The 17,837-nt window shown below is 42.5% G+C and overlaps 1 protein-coding gene across 1 annotated transcript; it reads left to right on the top strand.

Annotated features, from left to right (window-relative positions):
* The first annotated feature begins 1,462 nt into the window (after nt 1–1,462).
* On the top strand, nt 1,463–5,780 carry tent5ba (terminal nucleotidyltransferase 5ba). Its single transcript, XM_008294115.1, has 2 exons — nt 1,463–1,802; nt 4,191–5,780. The coding sequence occupies exons 1-2, from the start codon at nt 1,665–1,667 to the stop codon at nt 5,217–5,219; spliced, it is 1,167 nt and encodes a 388-aa protein (XP_008292337.1). The 5' UTR covers nt 1,463–1,664; the 3' UTR covers nt 5,220–5,780.
* Nucleotides 5,781–17,837: the final 12,057 nt, after the last annotated feature.

Genomic DNA, 17,837 nt, shown 5'->3' with positions numbered 1-17,837 from the left:
ATTTACCAATATGACTTTTTATTGAATATTCTCATATATATAAGTGAAACAAAGATTGCCAGGTCTGAAAACATATAAAATTCTGAACATTACAACACATATTTTAGTTTTCAGTCTGAACTCTGAACATTAAAATCTGATGTGATGGTGATAGAACACCACCATCTGAAAGAAAGACACGAACATGAGCTATTAAAGTCAATTACTCTGTCAGTGCTGTGAAAAGGAGCCGCGCTCACATGTAGAGCTAAAAGGTTGTTTCTTCAAAACACAAAGACACAAATGAAGACTTTATGTCTTTTAGAAGATGCTGTAATAATTTAACGATCAAATTCTAACAAAATCATCAATATTACAGATCAGTTGTGCTGACTTTGTTCGAGAAAACAGCTGGTCTAATAATTGATTCCCAAACTGCATGTATGGATCATTTTAAATGAGAAAAACGGATCCACAGGAGAATACATTTATTAGAGCCTGACTGTGTTACATTGCTTTATATTTTAAACTGTCGCCTGTGTTTTTCTTCACATAAATAAAGACAGTTTCACCATGAATTGAACAGGTAAAGGCACAAAGTGTTGCAGCTTTCTTCCAACATGCCTTAGATTGGTGCACAGCTTTGAAATACGATTATTATTATTATTATTACCCTTTTGCACATTTCAAGTTGTTTACATCAGATATTGTGCAACCTTGCATATTCTAAAACGATTAATTTGCACATTACTGCACATTACTGCACACTGGAAGTATTGCTGTTGCTTTTTATGACTTCTGACGCCTTGATAGTGTCTGCTGTCTTGCAACAGTTTATTAGTGTTTACTGTTATGCACTAAAGCACCAAAGATTCCTTGCAGGTGAAAACCTATTTGGCAATAAAACTGATTCTAATTCTGATAATAAAATCTAAATTTCCTCAACACCTGCCCTTGTGGCTGCTTTCTCATGGTTTTCTTACTATCGTGATTATGAATTGTATGATCAAGTAGGAGGAAGTTGCAGATAAAAAACTAACAAATAAAAAACAAACATCCTGCATGTCCTGCAGACACTTCCTCCTGCACATAGAGAGACATCTATCATAAATTAGGAGCTGTCTTTGCACAGCTGCAGTTTTACCCCTCATCGATCACCCAGGAGTGATTAGTTATTTCTAATACGTGATGCAGCTCAGGCTGCTTGGAGAGGAAAACCCAGCGAGGCTGCAGATCTGAGCAGAGCTGAGGAGGCTGTTCCTGCAGGCAGGGCGTCCATAATCAATGACCAAACTCAGCAGCCAATCACAGGGCTCATGCTAATACGGAGCCTTTAAACCCTCTGGACCTTCCTTATGAATCGGTTCTTTGCAGACTGACCGGATTTCAGCGGCGCGCACCGGAGGAGGAAGCTGCAGATCCCAACTTGAGACTAAAACTTTTTTTTCATTTTCCTTCAAGATCGACGTCCGGACCTGCTCTGTCTGTCTGTCTCTGTCTCTGTCTCTCCGCCGCCTCTCAGGAATATCTGGTTTTGTTTTCCTTTTTTTTTTCTTAGCTGAGGACAGAAGATCCAGAGCTGAGCTGAACTAGGAGAAGAAAAAAAAAAAAAAGCGCTCAATCGTCTTTCTGCTCGTTTCTACTTTTTTCTACTGGGGGGGAACTTAAAAGTTGACATCATCGCCATGTCTGGGGATCGGAGGTTCTGCGTGTTGTCTTGGGATCAGGTGCAGCGTTTGGACTCGATCCTGGGGGAGGCTGTTCCCATCCACGGCCGGGGAAACTTCCCCACTCTGTCCGTGCAGCCCCGGCAGATTGTCCAGGTACAAACCAGCACTGAACACACTCCAGATTCTCCTCTTAAACCAGAATGTCCCGTTTTGTTCTTACATGCGTGGTCAGAAACACTTGTACATTTTGATGCACATTTAAATATCACACCTGCAGATGGAGAATCTATGGACCTTTTCTTTTTTTTAAAACAAACAAACCAAAAACACTATTAAACCTGAATTCAACATTAATTTATGTTCCTTGAACTCCCTGTAAACCCCTCAACGACCTCTGCTGGTCTCCAAATCTCACTTTTAGAGTTTTCCTCAGGAATTATCCTTCATATGCTCCTTAGACCAACTTCCTCTCTCAATTATAATTACATTTAATTCAATTTGTTGTAATCTGAAGATTCGACTTTGCATTTAAAAAACAACAACACTGCTATTTATTCCTAAAACGTTTAGTCTCAAACCTTTTCTGTAACTCTGATAAAATGACTTTTCTCCTTTACTATGTGTGAAATTAAAATTTAAAGTCACAGACACTCAAAATGAAAAGGCATTCTTTGTGCTCGTTTGTGTCCATCGTATTCAAAAAGCCAGACAGGCTGTACATCTCTCCTGGTTTGACCTGCGATACACATGGAGCAGACAGATGCCAGATCCACATCTCCAGCCTTCTTTCTGTGCATTGTGGCCGGATCATGTTTCACTTCCCCCTGCGGTGTCCCTGGATAGTTGGCTGTGCATTAAAGTGCAAAGAAAATGGCATGTTAGAATTTCCAAATGCACACACACACACACACACACACACACACACACACACACACACACACACCAGCCAGTACATGGTTTTTCCATTTCATTTACACATCGACATGTTCGAGTTGCAAGCAATGTTGAATGCTTGTGGAAAGACGAACGCTCCGTTGAACTTATGTTTCCTCAGAATTTGTGGAAATCCTGCATAAGTTTTGCTCCAATCAGCCATCTGCCAAATAGACTCATTTAATGGAAGGACGGACATCGATCGGCCATGAACACCCCTGCCGTGATGGTTATATTGAGTTTTGGTGATGTAGCTGCGTGCTGTGAATCACAGGAGTTATGAGTGAGAGTGTGGACCTTTGTCCTGCTGCAGGTTCAGAGGGATAAACTGGCTGTGAGCATCCCCTGCTGCATCACAAAGCACTGCAGTCCAACAAGGTGCTGTAACCTCAGATTAAGATAACGGCAACCTGCCATCCTCAATTGCTTCACAGCTCAGACCTCATGAATGAACCACACTCTGTTACACAACTTCTTTATACCTTGTAGTCATATTTTTTTGCTGGACTCTCGTTTTTGGATTTGACTTGAAGCCAGTAGAGTAATACTTCCAGTGCTTCCAGACACACTCGCCCGTATCCAAGCATCTACCCCGACACATCGCCTCAAAAGCCACATTATCGCTGCTGATTGGAATTTGAACCCAAACTGCAGCACTTTATGGCTCAGTGATTACAAGGCTCTCAAATTATAATTTTGTTCCCGTACCAGGGAGATGGGTTTACTCAAATGTTTGCTCGTCCATAGACCTGACCCAGTATGTATAAATAGAGCCGTCATGTTATCTGATCACCATGGGAGAGCGAGTTAACGGACGCTAATCTGACAGGTCAGTGCCAGTAGGCAGATTTAGGATTGGCGCGGGTGTCTAACGACTCATTTGTACTGCTGGGTTTTACCTTTTCAATTGTCTGACGCTTATGGGCACAAATTCACAACCCGCTGTGACCGAGAGACACTGAATTAACACGACAAACTGCTCAAATGACCTGCCAGATGTAAGAGCTTGTAGAGTCCACTGAACAGTCTGACCGCTTCCATTTTTATGTCACGTCTCCCTTCAGCTTGAATGCCTTATTTCAGGACTCAGACATGCTTCCTTTTGCACCTAATAGCAGCGATGAGTCTGTCTGCGGATCCACACTAAACTCGATTCCTGTGTTTAAACATTTTGCAGGTCACTGAGGAAGCTGACCCTTAGTGACCTCAGGTCGTGCCTTTAAGCCTCAAGGTTTTTATTTGTGATCCTGCACAGACTTGGTTACAGATCAGGAGTATAAATCTTGTGACTTTGATAAGGTAAGACGTTGTGACGCAGAGGGAGACGGACCTGGAGCACAGACTTGTCATCTCGGCAGCTATTTTTGGACTCTTTAAGGTTTCATTCAGACTGATGCTGATGGTGGTGAAATGGACTTTAGTGAGCAGTGGTATTGATCGTGCCTTCACAGACTATTGATTCCCAGTAGGGCCATGTGGAGCTTGTTTGGACATATTTTAACTGACTTTGGTCTCTTTTGTGTGTGTCATTTCCGCAGCTACACAATCTCTTAATTTTCTTAATAGAAGTTCTTAACTATATTGTGTATCTGTGTCATCCTCGTCCAGGTGGTGCGAGCGAGGCTGGAGGAGCGAGGCATTTGCGTGAAGGACGTGAGGCTGAACGGTTCGGCTGCCAGCCACGTGCTCCATCAGGACACCGGACTCGGCTACAAGGACCTGGACCTGATCTTCGGCGTGTCGCTGAAAGACGACCAGGCCTTCCGTCTGGTGAAAGACGTCGTGCTGGACTGCCTGTTGGACTTCTTGCCAATTGGGGTCTCGAAGGAGCGCATCACGGCACTGACCCTGAAAGAGGCCTATGTACAGAAACTGGTGAAAGTCTGTAATGACACGGACCGCTGGAGCCTCATCTCGCTGTCCAACAACACGGGCAAGAATGTGGAGCTTAAGTTTGTGGACTCTTTACGACGGCAGTTTGAATTCAGTGTGGACTCCTTCCAGATCTGCCTCGATTCTCTGCTCCTGTTCGACCGCTGCTCGGAGACACCCATGTCCGAGAGCTTCCACCCCACCGTGATCGGGGAGAGCGTGTACGGGGACTTCAAGGAGGCTATGGAGCACCTGTGTCAGAGGACCATAGCGACACGCAGCCCCGAAGAGATCAGAGGGGGCGGCTTGTTGAAGTACTGCCACCTGCTGGTGCGAGGGTTCAGGCCCTCCTCGGATGCGGACATGAAGCAGATGCAGCGCTACATGTGCTCGCGCTTCTTCATCGACTTTCCGGACATTGGCGAGCAGCAGAGGAAGCTGGAGGCGTACCTGCAGAACCACTTTGCCGGCATGGAGCACAAACGGTACGAGTGCCTGATGACTTTGCATCACGTGGTGAACGAGAGCACCGTGTGTCTGATGGGCCACGAGCGGCGCCAGACGCTCAGCCTCATTTCCATGTTGGCACTGAAGGTGCTGGCCGAGCAAAACGCCATCCCCAACGTCACGAATGTCACGTGCTACTACCAGCCGGCGCCGTACGTGCAGGACATCAACTTCAGTAATTACTATATCGCTCATGTTCAGGCGCCGCAGGTGTCGCCGTGCAGCGCCTCGTATCAGACGTGGCTGCCCTGTAGCTGAAGCAGCGCGAGGAGAAGGGCAGAGGTTGGTGTGTCTCCATTGCTCTTTCAAAAGAAAATGGACTGAAAACACACAAGAAAGAAACCCATGTTTGCCAAATGTGACTTGACTGAAACAATCTTGTACTGCTGTACATCTGATTGAGCCGACACGTTAATTTTTTCTCTCACTCTCTTGCAAAAACATCTATAAGATTGCTGGTCATTTCAAGATGTAGCGATAGTATCTTATTTAAGTATTAAAGAAAAAAAATAAAGAAAAATGAGTCTTTAAAACTTTATATATGTCAGAAATACATTTTTGAGGAAACAAACATTGAAGCTGGTGTTATTTTCATACTCTGGCTTTATTTTTTTAAAATTACATGCTGGACCAAAGATGTATTTTGTTGTTCAGAAAGGGAATGTTGTCATAATTCCAAGTGCCTAAAGTGAACCACGAAACGTTCTAAAAACATCTGTAAAGTGAGAACTGTGCATTCAGTGTTTTCTAGATTACTCTGTCTCTCTTTTCAGGAACAGAAGCATTCATTTTTGCGAGATTAAAAAAGGAAAAACCCCAGTTTTTTTGTATTGTGGTTATTTTATGTTAACTTTGGCCTATAATGATTGTTGACATTTTAATCTTTGGTTCTAAGGGCTGCAGTTTAGCTTAAAGTGGTCATTATCTGAGCTGCTTCAACATTCGCACAGTCAAGAGTTGTGTATTGTCACGTGGCCACCATAAACTGCATGCTTTCATTAAATGTGAGAAGCTTTGGCTAAAAACTGACGCATACATTGACACAGATTGTTCTGCTCTGTATGGATGGGATGGATGTTTTGTTGGTCCTATAATTGATGACAATAAGTGGGTTCATTTCCAGTAACCAGCCCTATTGAAATGCATATACTGCTGCCTGGAGTGAGTTGCAGTTGTAAAACCGGGTCTGAGGATCCATTACAAACTGAGGACATGAACCATAAGGAGGCTTTTCTAAAGCACAATGGCTTCTCTCTCTTCTGTGATACTAAAGCTTTTTAACAAAGACTGGCTTGTTCTCCCACCCATGCTACCACTGGAAACCCAGCCCCGTTTGCTTGACTGATACTATATCCATGTCATTTTGTCGGAGTCCAAATCAAAAATCTTTACAGACAAACCCACAGTGCTGAAGTTTGTGAAAAGACTGAGATTGGGAATGACACGGCTCATATAGATTATTAGCAGATCTTGGAGTCGGTGCTGCTCGCATTCGGGCCAATAATTACATCTGCTCTGAAAGCTGAGAACAAAAAATACGGCTCATTTTCCCTCATGTGACTCACTCATTAATTCCGTCTGAACTCTCCACATTGATGTTGAATGACGGCGTCAGAACTGTGGTATTATTGAAGGCTATAAATGCACAGCCCTATCTTTGCATAAATCTGTTAAATGTAGGGTACCAGTGTTGGTCACAGTGTCAGTTCACTGGAGGAACACTGTTGGAGCCAATATAAAGTTTCTAAAATGAAATTCGTTCACTTTTTTTTTTTTTTTTTTTAATCATATTCTCTTGCACACATGTGGCCCAGACCCTCAGAGAGATGTGTCCAAAGCCTCTAACCTCTAATTTAGGTCCAGTGCAGCCTGGAATTTGTGCTAGTCAGAAGTTATTAGATTAATCAAGAAAATAACCAACAGATAATACAGAGCTTATGAGTTGCAGCCCTGCTGGACAATAAATCGAACCGACTTGAGGATATCCATACTAAATGATGGTTTGAAGACAAATGTCTGAAATACGGTAGCAAAGACTTTGAAGGGGGTCGCCGTTTGTTGAGAGTGAACCAAAAATCCCGTTAGTGGGTTTGAAATTTATGCTATATTATAAAAAAAGTAGCCAAAATTACACCATTTAGTCAAAAAACAGAAAGTACTGTCAGATTTCAGACTTTCCAACAGCCTTGAACTAATCATTTGTGGTGTGTGGTTCCATCTGGAAAATTAATCAAACACGTTTAGAATCATCATAGTTTGTGAAATCACTTTACACGTCTCTCAAAAAACAGAAAAAAAACCCAAAAAAGTTTATACAAGGTGCCGTAAAACACACAAAAAAATCAGTTTTTCGGTGCAACCAAGAAGTCAAGAATGACTCGGCTGTGACCAACAATCATGTGACCAAAAAATCAGGGACGTTTTGGATGAACTGCAGGCAGTGTTAGCACCAAGTAGTCGACAAACTTTTGGAAGATGCATTCAGCATGGTGAAGCACCCTTTCAAAGTTGATGTGCAGAGTAGCATGACTAACAGCAGGTTTGTAGAGGTAGCAAAAATACAAATAGAAAAATATTCACAGTATGTGGAGCCCTAATCCTTATCCGCAGTATTGGTTTCACCCGTGGGCACTGGGAAAAATGCTGAACATGGCGGTTCCAGGACTTTCCAATTTCTGTAAGTTAAATAATCAAATGGCATTATAGACTTGCTACACTCCAAAAACAAAATGTCTTTCAGTTCTCTCTTCTTCTAGTCATGGTTGTACTATTTCCATCGAAGCGCAGGATTTTATATTGCAGTGAAAAATGAACCCAGACTGAAGTTAAATGTTTTGGGAGCTCACGGGGTTCAGAGGGTTAAACATCACTTTTTAAAATTAATCTCAGCATATATGAGATGATTTGGACAGTTCCTCTAAAAGATAACAAAAAATGTCTAATATTGCACCCACCTTGGTTGGTTGTGCTGTAGCATTACTTTATTGTGCTTAAGGGGTGAACGTTCCCAAACAGACTGTTTATCAAACGACCAAACCAAGTTCATGCAGTGAATCTGTGGTTTCTGAAGCACCTTTCAGTCTGGGGCAGCTGCTGGCTGTCCAGCCTCGTTTCCTACAGTAACATTAGTCAGTATTTGAACATGGTTCATTTAGATTCATTATCGTGGATGTGATGTAGTCTTTTCCATAATTGTAGCTCCTTGAGTGGGATCACTAGAGATTGGATTTAATAGACCAACAAACTTCATGATGCCAGTTTAAGGTCGCGACCTCTTTGTGATGCTGGATTTAGACGTGTGACTGACAGTGTGTTGCCTCATGGGCTTTTAACAGTTTCTCTGCCACAGCTGTGATGTACCCGATAGTTTATGGAAACTTTGAGCGCTTGTTATTCACTGTCTTCTTCAGTGTTTATCCCTGAACATGATTATCTTTTGTTCCACTTTTCAACGAAGGCTAAAAACTCTTGAGGAACAATGAGATGAAATGAGCTGAAGGCTTCTTCTGGGTGTAACTTATCAGTGAGCAGACTGAAAATGGGTTCTAGCAGGTCCACAGCCTGTTCTGGATCGAACATCCTGGTTAATCTATCATAATCACTGGTTCTGTTTGTATTGGAGCACTATGTGTGTTTTTCAGCTGCTAGTGTTTAGCAAAAGGTACCAACATTATTCCAGAGTGCTCACTGTGTTTGTGCAACAGTCAAACTGAAACTCAATCATTTTTATGGTTTTTGGTCAGTATTAATTGCTAGACCAACATGGTTTGATTGGCTCTGAGCTGAAACCCTGGTCTGTTTACGATATTAAAAAAAAAAAATTAGATTTTAAAGTAATGTCACTCTGCACTGCTGATGGGTTTAACAGGAAAGCAGGCAGCAGTACGTGAACAAAGAGACGATTAAAATGATTTTATCAGCTGCCATGTCTAGATGACTGAGGTGGAAATTTTATCCGAGGGATAATAGTGTAAAATCTCTGAGACATTTAATTTGGGCTTTAATTTGGAGTATGTGTGTGGGCTGAGGTTCAGTGCACACGTCTGTGTGAAACCAGGGTGATGACAGGACAGAGACGCAGTAATGACAGAGATTTCACAAATTTCTTGCCACAACACAAATCTAACTCACCCCGGACTGGTATGTGTGCTATTACCTCTCCTGGGAGACGCTTTATTCACCCAAGGGAGCGATTATAATGCCCCACTCACCCATTATCTGCGGGGAGTTTCTCACTCTGCGCCTCTGTTTGTTGTGTATTCTTTTTCCGTCTTGTCTCCCCTGATGCGAGGCAAACGTTTAAATCCTGATCACACTGGCCTGAGTCAGGATGCAGAGATGTTTTAAATTAAGCCGTACTTGGGAAGCACATGACTGTGTGGATGTGACATCATCCTGAGGGTGCAAAAGGGAAACACATGTCTTCGTTGAAATGCGTGATTGGAGCAAGCTGACGGTGCAGCTTCAGCTGGTGGAGATGTGTGCGCCGCTGTCTGTGTGTTGATGTGTTGCCGGGGTGCAGCGCTGAAATGTGCACAAGTTCATCATGAGTTCACGGTGAGAGAAAAGCCTCCGTACAGCTGTGGCATAGCAACCTCTGCACTGTTTGCAGTAATACTGGTTGGGACTTCAAAGGTCCCATATTGTGCCCCTTTTCAGCAAAATAATCAAAGTCTCACATGCAATCAGAGTGCGTCTTTCACTGTTTCAGCTCAACATCCTGCAAAGATGGTTCATTTCAGTGTGATTGTGCAACCCCTGGTTTTTGCCCTTCTTTAAAGGGGACGTTTCAGCATCTGTAGCTTTAAATACAGCTGAGCTGCTGCTAACCACACCTTCAGGAAGAAGACTCTCTCTGCATGTGAGATTGACGGCACAGAGCAACAGCATGGCAGCTTACAGATGGATTGAGTATCTGAGTAATCATTTTCATGGAAATACCACCACATTCATAGCACAGCAGTTGTTTTTTTATGAGCATCTTCATATAGTAACGGCTTTTTCTTTACACCTCCAAGCTTTTGTCAACCATAAAACTCTATTAAAACTTATTTCCACCATACAGGACCTTTTAAGTTGTTACTATCCATCCATCCATTATCTATACACTGCTTAATTACTACTGAGTGATAATCTTATATCGCCAAAATAAAGCACTGGCTCAGAGATCCGTCATGAATGGGAGAACCAAAGTTGGTGGTTGTATGTCACTTTTCCCACTCCTCCCCTCCAAAAAAGCCAATCGTCTGCAGCCGAGCAGACAGCCAATCCTGTTGTTGGACTGAAGAAATGCGTAATACAAGTATAACCTGTGGGGGAAAAAAAAAAAACCCTTTAAAAACCTTATTTTGGGGCAAAGTTACCAAACTTTTAAAGCGGTTTTCATCATAGTTGACTGGTGACACTCTAACATGCAGTTTTTATTTCCCGGTGTCAATTGAAATTGCAGTTCTGGTTCTCTCCCCATTCATTTACATAGGAGCCTGGTCTTGTTAACCCAAAATAACTGCCCGGGGGCTTTACAAAGAAGGCTTGCGAGTGGCAAAACTTGCCTTTAAGGACTTTGGACATTATCCACTCTGCTTCGAATGGGTTTTTATGAACGTATGAGTTTGAGTTTTTTGTTTACACACCAAAAAAGCTTGTAATCCTTCAACTTAGCTGAAAACATGGAAATCCCCAAAGATGGACACAGAATGAAAACATGGAAACTTGGACAGCGGAGTGGTAATAAATGTGTTTTGGCCTACTTTCCCTGAGTGAGATAGACGTATGTGTCGGCCTATATAGTATATGGGCATTCAGTTTACGCTATAAACATCTTTTTTAAAACCCCCCAAAAAGTTGATTGTCAGTGGAGCTCAGTGGGACTCGGATGCAGCTGGACACTGGTTTGATCAAAGCTGTGAATCATCAGACTGGTCTGTGTGTTCATGTGTGCTCATTTAGAAGTGATGTCATGATATCCAGATGGAACATGCTAGAAAATGCCAGTGCAGAGTATAGACCAGACCGGACCGGACTGTCTCCATCGGGGAGGTGGGAGGCTACAGGGCGGGGAAATCTGAAGTGTGCGTCGAGGCACCAAGATAGCTCGCAGGAGGGAAATAGTATCTGTTACTTCACTTCGGGGAGCGCTGGGTGTCACCGCAGATGCAAACTGCTGCCGGAGAGGCAAAAGTGTGAGAGACACTTGCGTACAGGGGGAGCCAGCGCTGAGCATTCCTGGCATTACAGCCCGCTGACAAACAATCCTAACTTTATCCAGCGAGCCGGGCCAACTGAATGGCTGCAGTGTGTAGAATTTACCCACTGAGGGGGGCACTGCCCAGCCCGATCCTCCACTCTGTCCCCATCCAAACACTTTAATGTCTGAGGTGGGACTCAGTTGGTCATCGTCCTTCGATCAATACAGCAGTTTCTCACTAAATCCTTATTGAAAACCTTTAGTCCTTGTAACCAACCTTGCATTTGATTGTTGTTCTCATTGTAGCAGCAGCAGCAGATGGCTGCGGTTTTAAGATTTATATGCCAAAACATGTTCCGCTGCCAGATTCATAAGCACAAATGTCTGCTTCTATAAATAAAATCTGCAAAAAAAAAATCTGTCAGCCAGAATTAAAAAGATTTGAAAGCACAAATTATCATCCGCCTCATTCGGCCATAAAACTGATTTTATGAGAACACAACAGCTCGACACCCTCCACTCTGTGGCAAAGATCAAACTACTGCCTGTTATTTTATCATCACACACCCACGCAGACACACATGAATAAACTCTACACTGCCACATAATTCACATTGATGCGAGGATAAAATTAATGTAATTACAGAGCGTGGCGTATTCAATGAAGAGGCCGTCTCCTGCTGCGCCGACTAAAATGGGTTCAAGCGTTTGTTGTGCTTCGTTTCTGTTGCGTCCGATTTGGGAGAGTTGCACTTGAGAATTTTTAGAAAAGGTTCAACAAGATAAATGTTTACTGAGGCTGTTCAGTCTCTAATTAACAGTTGTGATTCAGCAGAAGTAAAAATGTCAGTTTTTCAGCTCTCACTTTGGCCTAGTGCTGAAGACGCAGAGTATTCGGGGATTGTTAAGTGAGTGTTACAATTTCAGCATCCACAAGTTTGCAAGGTCCGTGTGATATAAAATCTCCCCAAGTCTGCACAGACGCCTTCAAGTGCAGCCCAGAATTTAAGTCGAGCAGGGACTACGCTGCACGATGCATGCACGAAATACGTACGTAAATAGAACCTACTGCACATGTATGGAACAAAGTCTAAAAGCCCACCCCTAAGTCCATTGTTAAGCCTTCATTATCCTGTGTTATGGACATGCACACAGACAGCTCCGGACGCACACGGATGAGTAGTTGTTGTTAATGTCTGCTTAGACAACTCTGTTACATACCTATGCAGGAGGTTGTGTCTTAGTCTGACTCACCAACTGTCATTGGCTGATCATTTCAGTCGTCATTCCCCCCACTTCCCCCAACCTCCCACCTCTTTACCAAATACAGCACCCTACTGCACTGAAAATGAAACTGAAAGTTTTGCCGAAAGGCAGCTCTGCTATCTTTTTGGGGGTGGATTATCCATTTCAATCACAGTGCTCGTCTCCCTGCATGAAAGTGTTCTACCACTAGTATTCTGCCCATCACTAATTAAAGGGAATACCAAAGTTGCATACTTGGCTTAGCCATCCCCACAACGACTGTCATTGGTTTCGCTGTAGCGTTTTTTCCCCCCTATAGCAGGATGATAATGTGGTGCAGCCACAATTACGTACCACAGAATGTGCTGGTTAAGCAAGACTTGTTGTACCTACATATCCCACGCATATGGAAATTTGCATTCATCTTAAACTACAAAATTAGTGCACATGTGCCGAATATGTAGATATGACTGACAGCGCGGGCTGCAGGGTGGCGCAGTTGGTAGCACTGTTGCCTCGCAGCAAGAAGGTTGCCAGTCCGCGTCCCGGTGGAGGCACCGGAATCTTTCTGCGTGGAGTCTCCATGTTCTCCCCGTGCAGCGTGGGTTCTCTCCGGGTTCTCCGGCTTCCTCCCACACAGTCCAAAAACATGTTGAGGTTAATTGGTGATTCTAAATTGTCTGTAGGTGTGAATGTGAGTGTGCTTGGTTGTCGGTCTCTAAGTGTAGCCCTGTGATAGACTGGTGACCTGTCCAGGGTGTCCCCTGCCTTCGCCCTGAGTCAGCGGGGATAGACTCCAGCCCCCCCGCGACTCTAGAGAGGATTAAGCGGTGTATAGATGATGGATGGATGGATGGATGGACTTACTGCGCATGTTTAGAATAGAGTCCTTCAAGTGGACTCTTGCAGACTAGAATCGTAGCTACAATATTAACTAAGCACCAGTAATGTCCGCAGTTGTCCGTATACAGTTCAGCAAAGGACTGTATTCAAAGCTTATTACTTTCTGTGTCTGTGAGTACCATCATTTCTGAACTATAAGCCACTACTTTTTTCACACGCTTTGAACACTGCGGCTTAAACGATGTGGCTAGTTTCTGGATTTTTACGATTTTTTGCCGAAAGTGACATTAAGAGACAACGAAAGAGAGACTGAGGAAGTGTGTGATGAAGTACTTCTGAAGCTGTTCAATACTGACCCTGAAGAAGACGACTTTAGTGGTTTTAGTGCGCAGGAGGAAGATGAAGATAGCGATCAATGATTTTTCCTGGTAGGCTGCTGTATTTTTCATTTTTTTAACCAGCTGTGTGACAGGCACTGTTCGGAAAAAGCATTTATGTTACGTATTTGTGTACGTTACCGGTACATATTTAATTAAAAGCTCAAAAAAGTAGTTCTGTGTAACATCTGTCTGTGTAAATATCTCATGTTACAAGGTGAACACCTGCGGCTTATAGACAAGTGCGGCCTGTATATGTACAAATTTTTGTTTTCTTTTTAAAGTCAGTGGTCGCAGTTTACATTCAGGTGTGCTCAATAGACAGAAAATTACGGTATGTGAGAGTCTGCTAGAGTTGCATGAATTTCGTCGTCTCCCCCAGTTTGCAAGAAACCATACGGACCCATCTGCACACATCCACGTGTAGCTCTTATTTTGAAGTCACTGCACCAACTATACTACAGTCAGTTGTGTGACCGCACGTAAGATAAGACCTACTGCACTTGTATAGATTGAATTCCTCCTAGTGGACTCTCGGTGGACAATTTAGTAACATAAAGTCCATGTTATGCTCTCTGTGTCTTTGGTTACGTTCTCACATGACTTGAAGTTCATGTGGATCCCAAAATTTGTGTCTTCTGTGTGGTGACTACACTCCAATGCGATGATGACGTGGATAATACTGACTGTGCACGTGTAAAACTGAGTCCTTCCTGTGGAAACCAAGCAGACTAGAAAGTAGCATAACAGCAACTTTCACAACTTTCCGTGAGGGATCGAGATCATAATTAAGGCTGTATTTAAACAAAATTCTCCCAAGTGTCACTTATCCATAGAGCACAGTGTTGTTCATTTTGGTCTCACGTGTTTTTAGCTGTTATTGACTGAATTTTGGGACTCTTTTTTTTTTTTCTAGGTGGAAATTTTAAATAACAACCTCAGGTCTAAGGGTTGATGTTCTCAGGAAAAATGCAAACTTTCCAACAACTGGTCAAACTTTCATGTCCTGTCGGAGATTCATGTGGTAATATCAACTGCTTTAGAAGAGACACTGAATGAGCCTTGTGGTGACATTGTTTTTTGTCAAGTGTAGCGCAGTATTTACTTTCTAAAAATTCCTTCTGAGGTGATCTGAAGCACTTTTCAGAAGTGGGCTCGAGTGATGGTTACCATGTGAGATCGTCTTACCCTCCTACCAGTCAGACGTCATGTGGAGTCCATCAAGAAGACTCCTTTCACTGGTGTCCCCCTTCCTGCATTCCTGGAAACGAGACAGGAAGCCCAATGTTGAGAGAAGGGCTTGGCTGTGCTCTTCATCAACACCAGTGGGGAGGAGGATTGTTGAGGATCTCCATGTGGGGTTTTCAGGAGACGGATGACTCATGCGTGAGGACCTGGGTCCAATCTGAAGTGGGTTTGTTTACTCAGGGCTCAGTAAAAGTCATTGTTCCACATTTCAAGTTTTCCACATGTCTCAGAGCAGCTCTTCATCCCCACCGCAGCCGTCTGGTTGTACAACCCCCACAATCTGCCTCCCGCTGCGAGTGACTGGGGTTATTGGCTACCAGTTCGCTGAGCACACCAGTTCGATCTGGTAATAATAACCTCATGGCTTCGTGTTGATATTAATCTAAGCGAAATCATTAAACGCTCCACGTCTTGATGTCGTTCCAAGGTCATTGGAGAGCTTTTGAAGATGGCAGTTTCCCCACTCAAAACCAACATTTCTATCAAACTGCATTTCTTCTCCGTCTAAACCTCTGATCGGATGGAAAATGAGGGCCTCGTCAAAGCACATAAATCAGTGATTTGTTTTGCCAGTGTGTGTTTCACTTGTGAAGCATATGGTTTTCGCTCCAAACCATGTCCATCTGCAACATGTATCACCATGAACGATCAGGAAATTATCAGAAATATCGTGGCAGCCTCAACAAAACTTTTCACTTGTAGTTTTTCTCCAATTTGACATATAAACGACATGTCAGAGCGTTTTAATATAATTCGGTGTAACAAGGCCTCTCACCCCTAACAGCTTTTGAAACTTTATTGCATATACTGTTGACAGACTGTCTTCTGTGTGGGAATTTAGCAGCATATTTCCTATTAAAACATAAAAATACATCTAGGTTTAGTACAGGCGAGTTATGACTGGCAGAGATCGTCTGCAGAAGAATTGATTCCAGGTGCGTTTCGGGAATCACATAATTCACATGAATTGATTTTAAAAAAATAACACGATAATGAAACCAAATCAGATGTTTAACCATAGGAAATATATTTCTGAGGATATGTAATAATGATTCCCAAGACAAAACTTTTCTGGTCCCCAGCACGAACACAATGGATTTTCTAATTTATTACTTGAATGCATTTCCAGCCATTAAACCACACTTTTTAAACAGCCAGGGCAGTGATTTATGGGCATGTAATTACCGTCGTGTGTTCCAGCTGTTTTGTTGATAATTTTAATTCTTGTACTGTCAGTCAGTTTTTATAGTGAGATATAAAAGTGTGCAGTTCCCTTTCTCATGAAATCATTTTGTCCGTTGACCAAAATCTTTAAAGTTTATTGTTAAAAGCTGCGGCGCAGGCGGGACAACCCCAAGGAAAATACTTGAAAAAAATAATTTTCCTTTATGCGATAGCTTCTGTTACTTATCATTAGATGTTATTTCAAATTCCCAGCTGATGCGGTATTTTCTTATTAATAAAAGGATTTTATTTTGGAGTTATCCATCATGGTGTGTTGACTTTGGCCGCTCTGTTGTATGCTTTGCACACTATCTTTTCCAGTCACTGATTTTATCCTGACTGGATGAAGTGCAGGAGCAGAATGTGCAGATTTGGAACAACCTGAATCATCCAGTTGTGTCAGCCTACATCAGATATGAGCATCATACTTTTCCAGAGAATAAAAATATCGGATCTTTGCGTGAGGACACAGGGTACATGAGGCTTCAGTCTGCTCCTGCTACATCGACATTAGTGCTCTGATTCTAAAATATTGGACCATTTTTTAAAACAACTGGCTTGATTTTAATGGGAAAATATCAGAATAGGTAGCAAGTTGTTGATTTATGTCTGACAGTTGAAAGAAAAAAATCTATTTCTAACAGTATCTACCTACTGCTGGCTCCTGTGGTATGCCGCAAGGCTTCATGTTAGACCCCATTAATTTGCTTCTATGAGGCTCATCTGTTGGCCTAAAAAGTGGTCATCTGCAAAACCGATGCGGCTTATTAAAGCTGTAAGTCCAATCTTATATACAGCTGCTTTGATCTGGGTTAAACAGTCAAAAGAAATTTTCTCTGTTGCAATCACCCTTCTGTCTTTGCTTCATTTTTCCAGCTCTTTCCCCTCAGTTACAACAAATCCAGTTCTTTTTACTGGTTGAACTGGCTTTTAAGGATCACCTTATATAATGAAGTTTTCCTATTTGCCAAAAAGCGATTGAAGCTCCTGCTTTGCAACTGAAACGTCATTAATTCATCAAAAATAACTTATTCATTAGGGTTACATTTTAAAGTTTATGGCTCAAAGGATGACTGGAAAATAGATTCATTTATTTTATATATTAAACCCATCTATAAATCACATTAATTTCAGTGTGGTTTCTAAATGTAAACACGGATAGTAGACATGCCAAAGACTTACACCATAAACATTGGAAACAATACTACAGCACTGCCTATAGTCATAAATGTCATGACTAATGACTCTGAGCTGCAAACATTTCTTTGGTCACAATTATTTGATTGCACAAAGAGAAATCTTTGGTATCATAAGTTATGTGTATTTGCACTTTATGACTGTTTGATCAGAGAAAAGCAGCTCTAGAAGTATATAAACTGAGCGATATGAACCACTCTCCCGTGGATTTGATCACGTTTTGACAGACGATCACATTTTGGCACAACAGCTCTGTTCAGAGAAAATACAATAACTTCTTTGCTGATGACACACAATGATACTTCTCCTTCAAACCAGGTTGTTTAGCCAGTTTTCTTCCATTTGCCTCTGCGTTTTTTGAGGATTTTTTTTTGCAGGAGCTCAACCCCTCACTAGTACCAAACAAGGAACCACATCTACCCTGTACTGGCCTCGCTCCGCTGGTTACCATGGAAACAAAGAAATTATTATTTGCCAATCTCTACTCTCCGTCTCCACTTCTAACCCCCCTAAAAATCCACCTTTGTGCAATTCTGTTGCACTTCTGTACCCTTT

The sequence above is a fragment of the Stegastes partitus genome, unplaced genomic scaffold (genome assembly GCF_000690725.1).
Source record: "Stegastes partitus isolate 25-593 unplaced genomic scaffold, Stegastes_partitus-1.0.2 Scaffold944, whole genome shotgun sequence".
In the NCBI taxonomy this organism is placed as follows: domain Eukaryota; kingdom Metazoa; phylum Chordata; class Actinopteri; family Pomacentridae; genus Stegastes; species Stegastes partitus.
Note: the sequence above shows the minus strand (reverse complement) of the source record. Positions and strands in the feature narration are given on the sequence as shown.

Coding starts and splice junctions, on each gene's coding strand:
- tent5ba (XM_008294115.1), top strand. CDS start 1,665: ATGTCTGGGGATCGGAGGTTCTGCGTGTTGTCTTGGGATCAGGTGCAG. Junction 1,803..4,190: donor AGCCCCGGCAGATTGTCCAG/GTACAAACCAGC, acceptor ATCCTCGTCCAG/GTGGTGCGAGCGAGGCTGGA.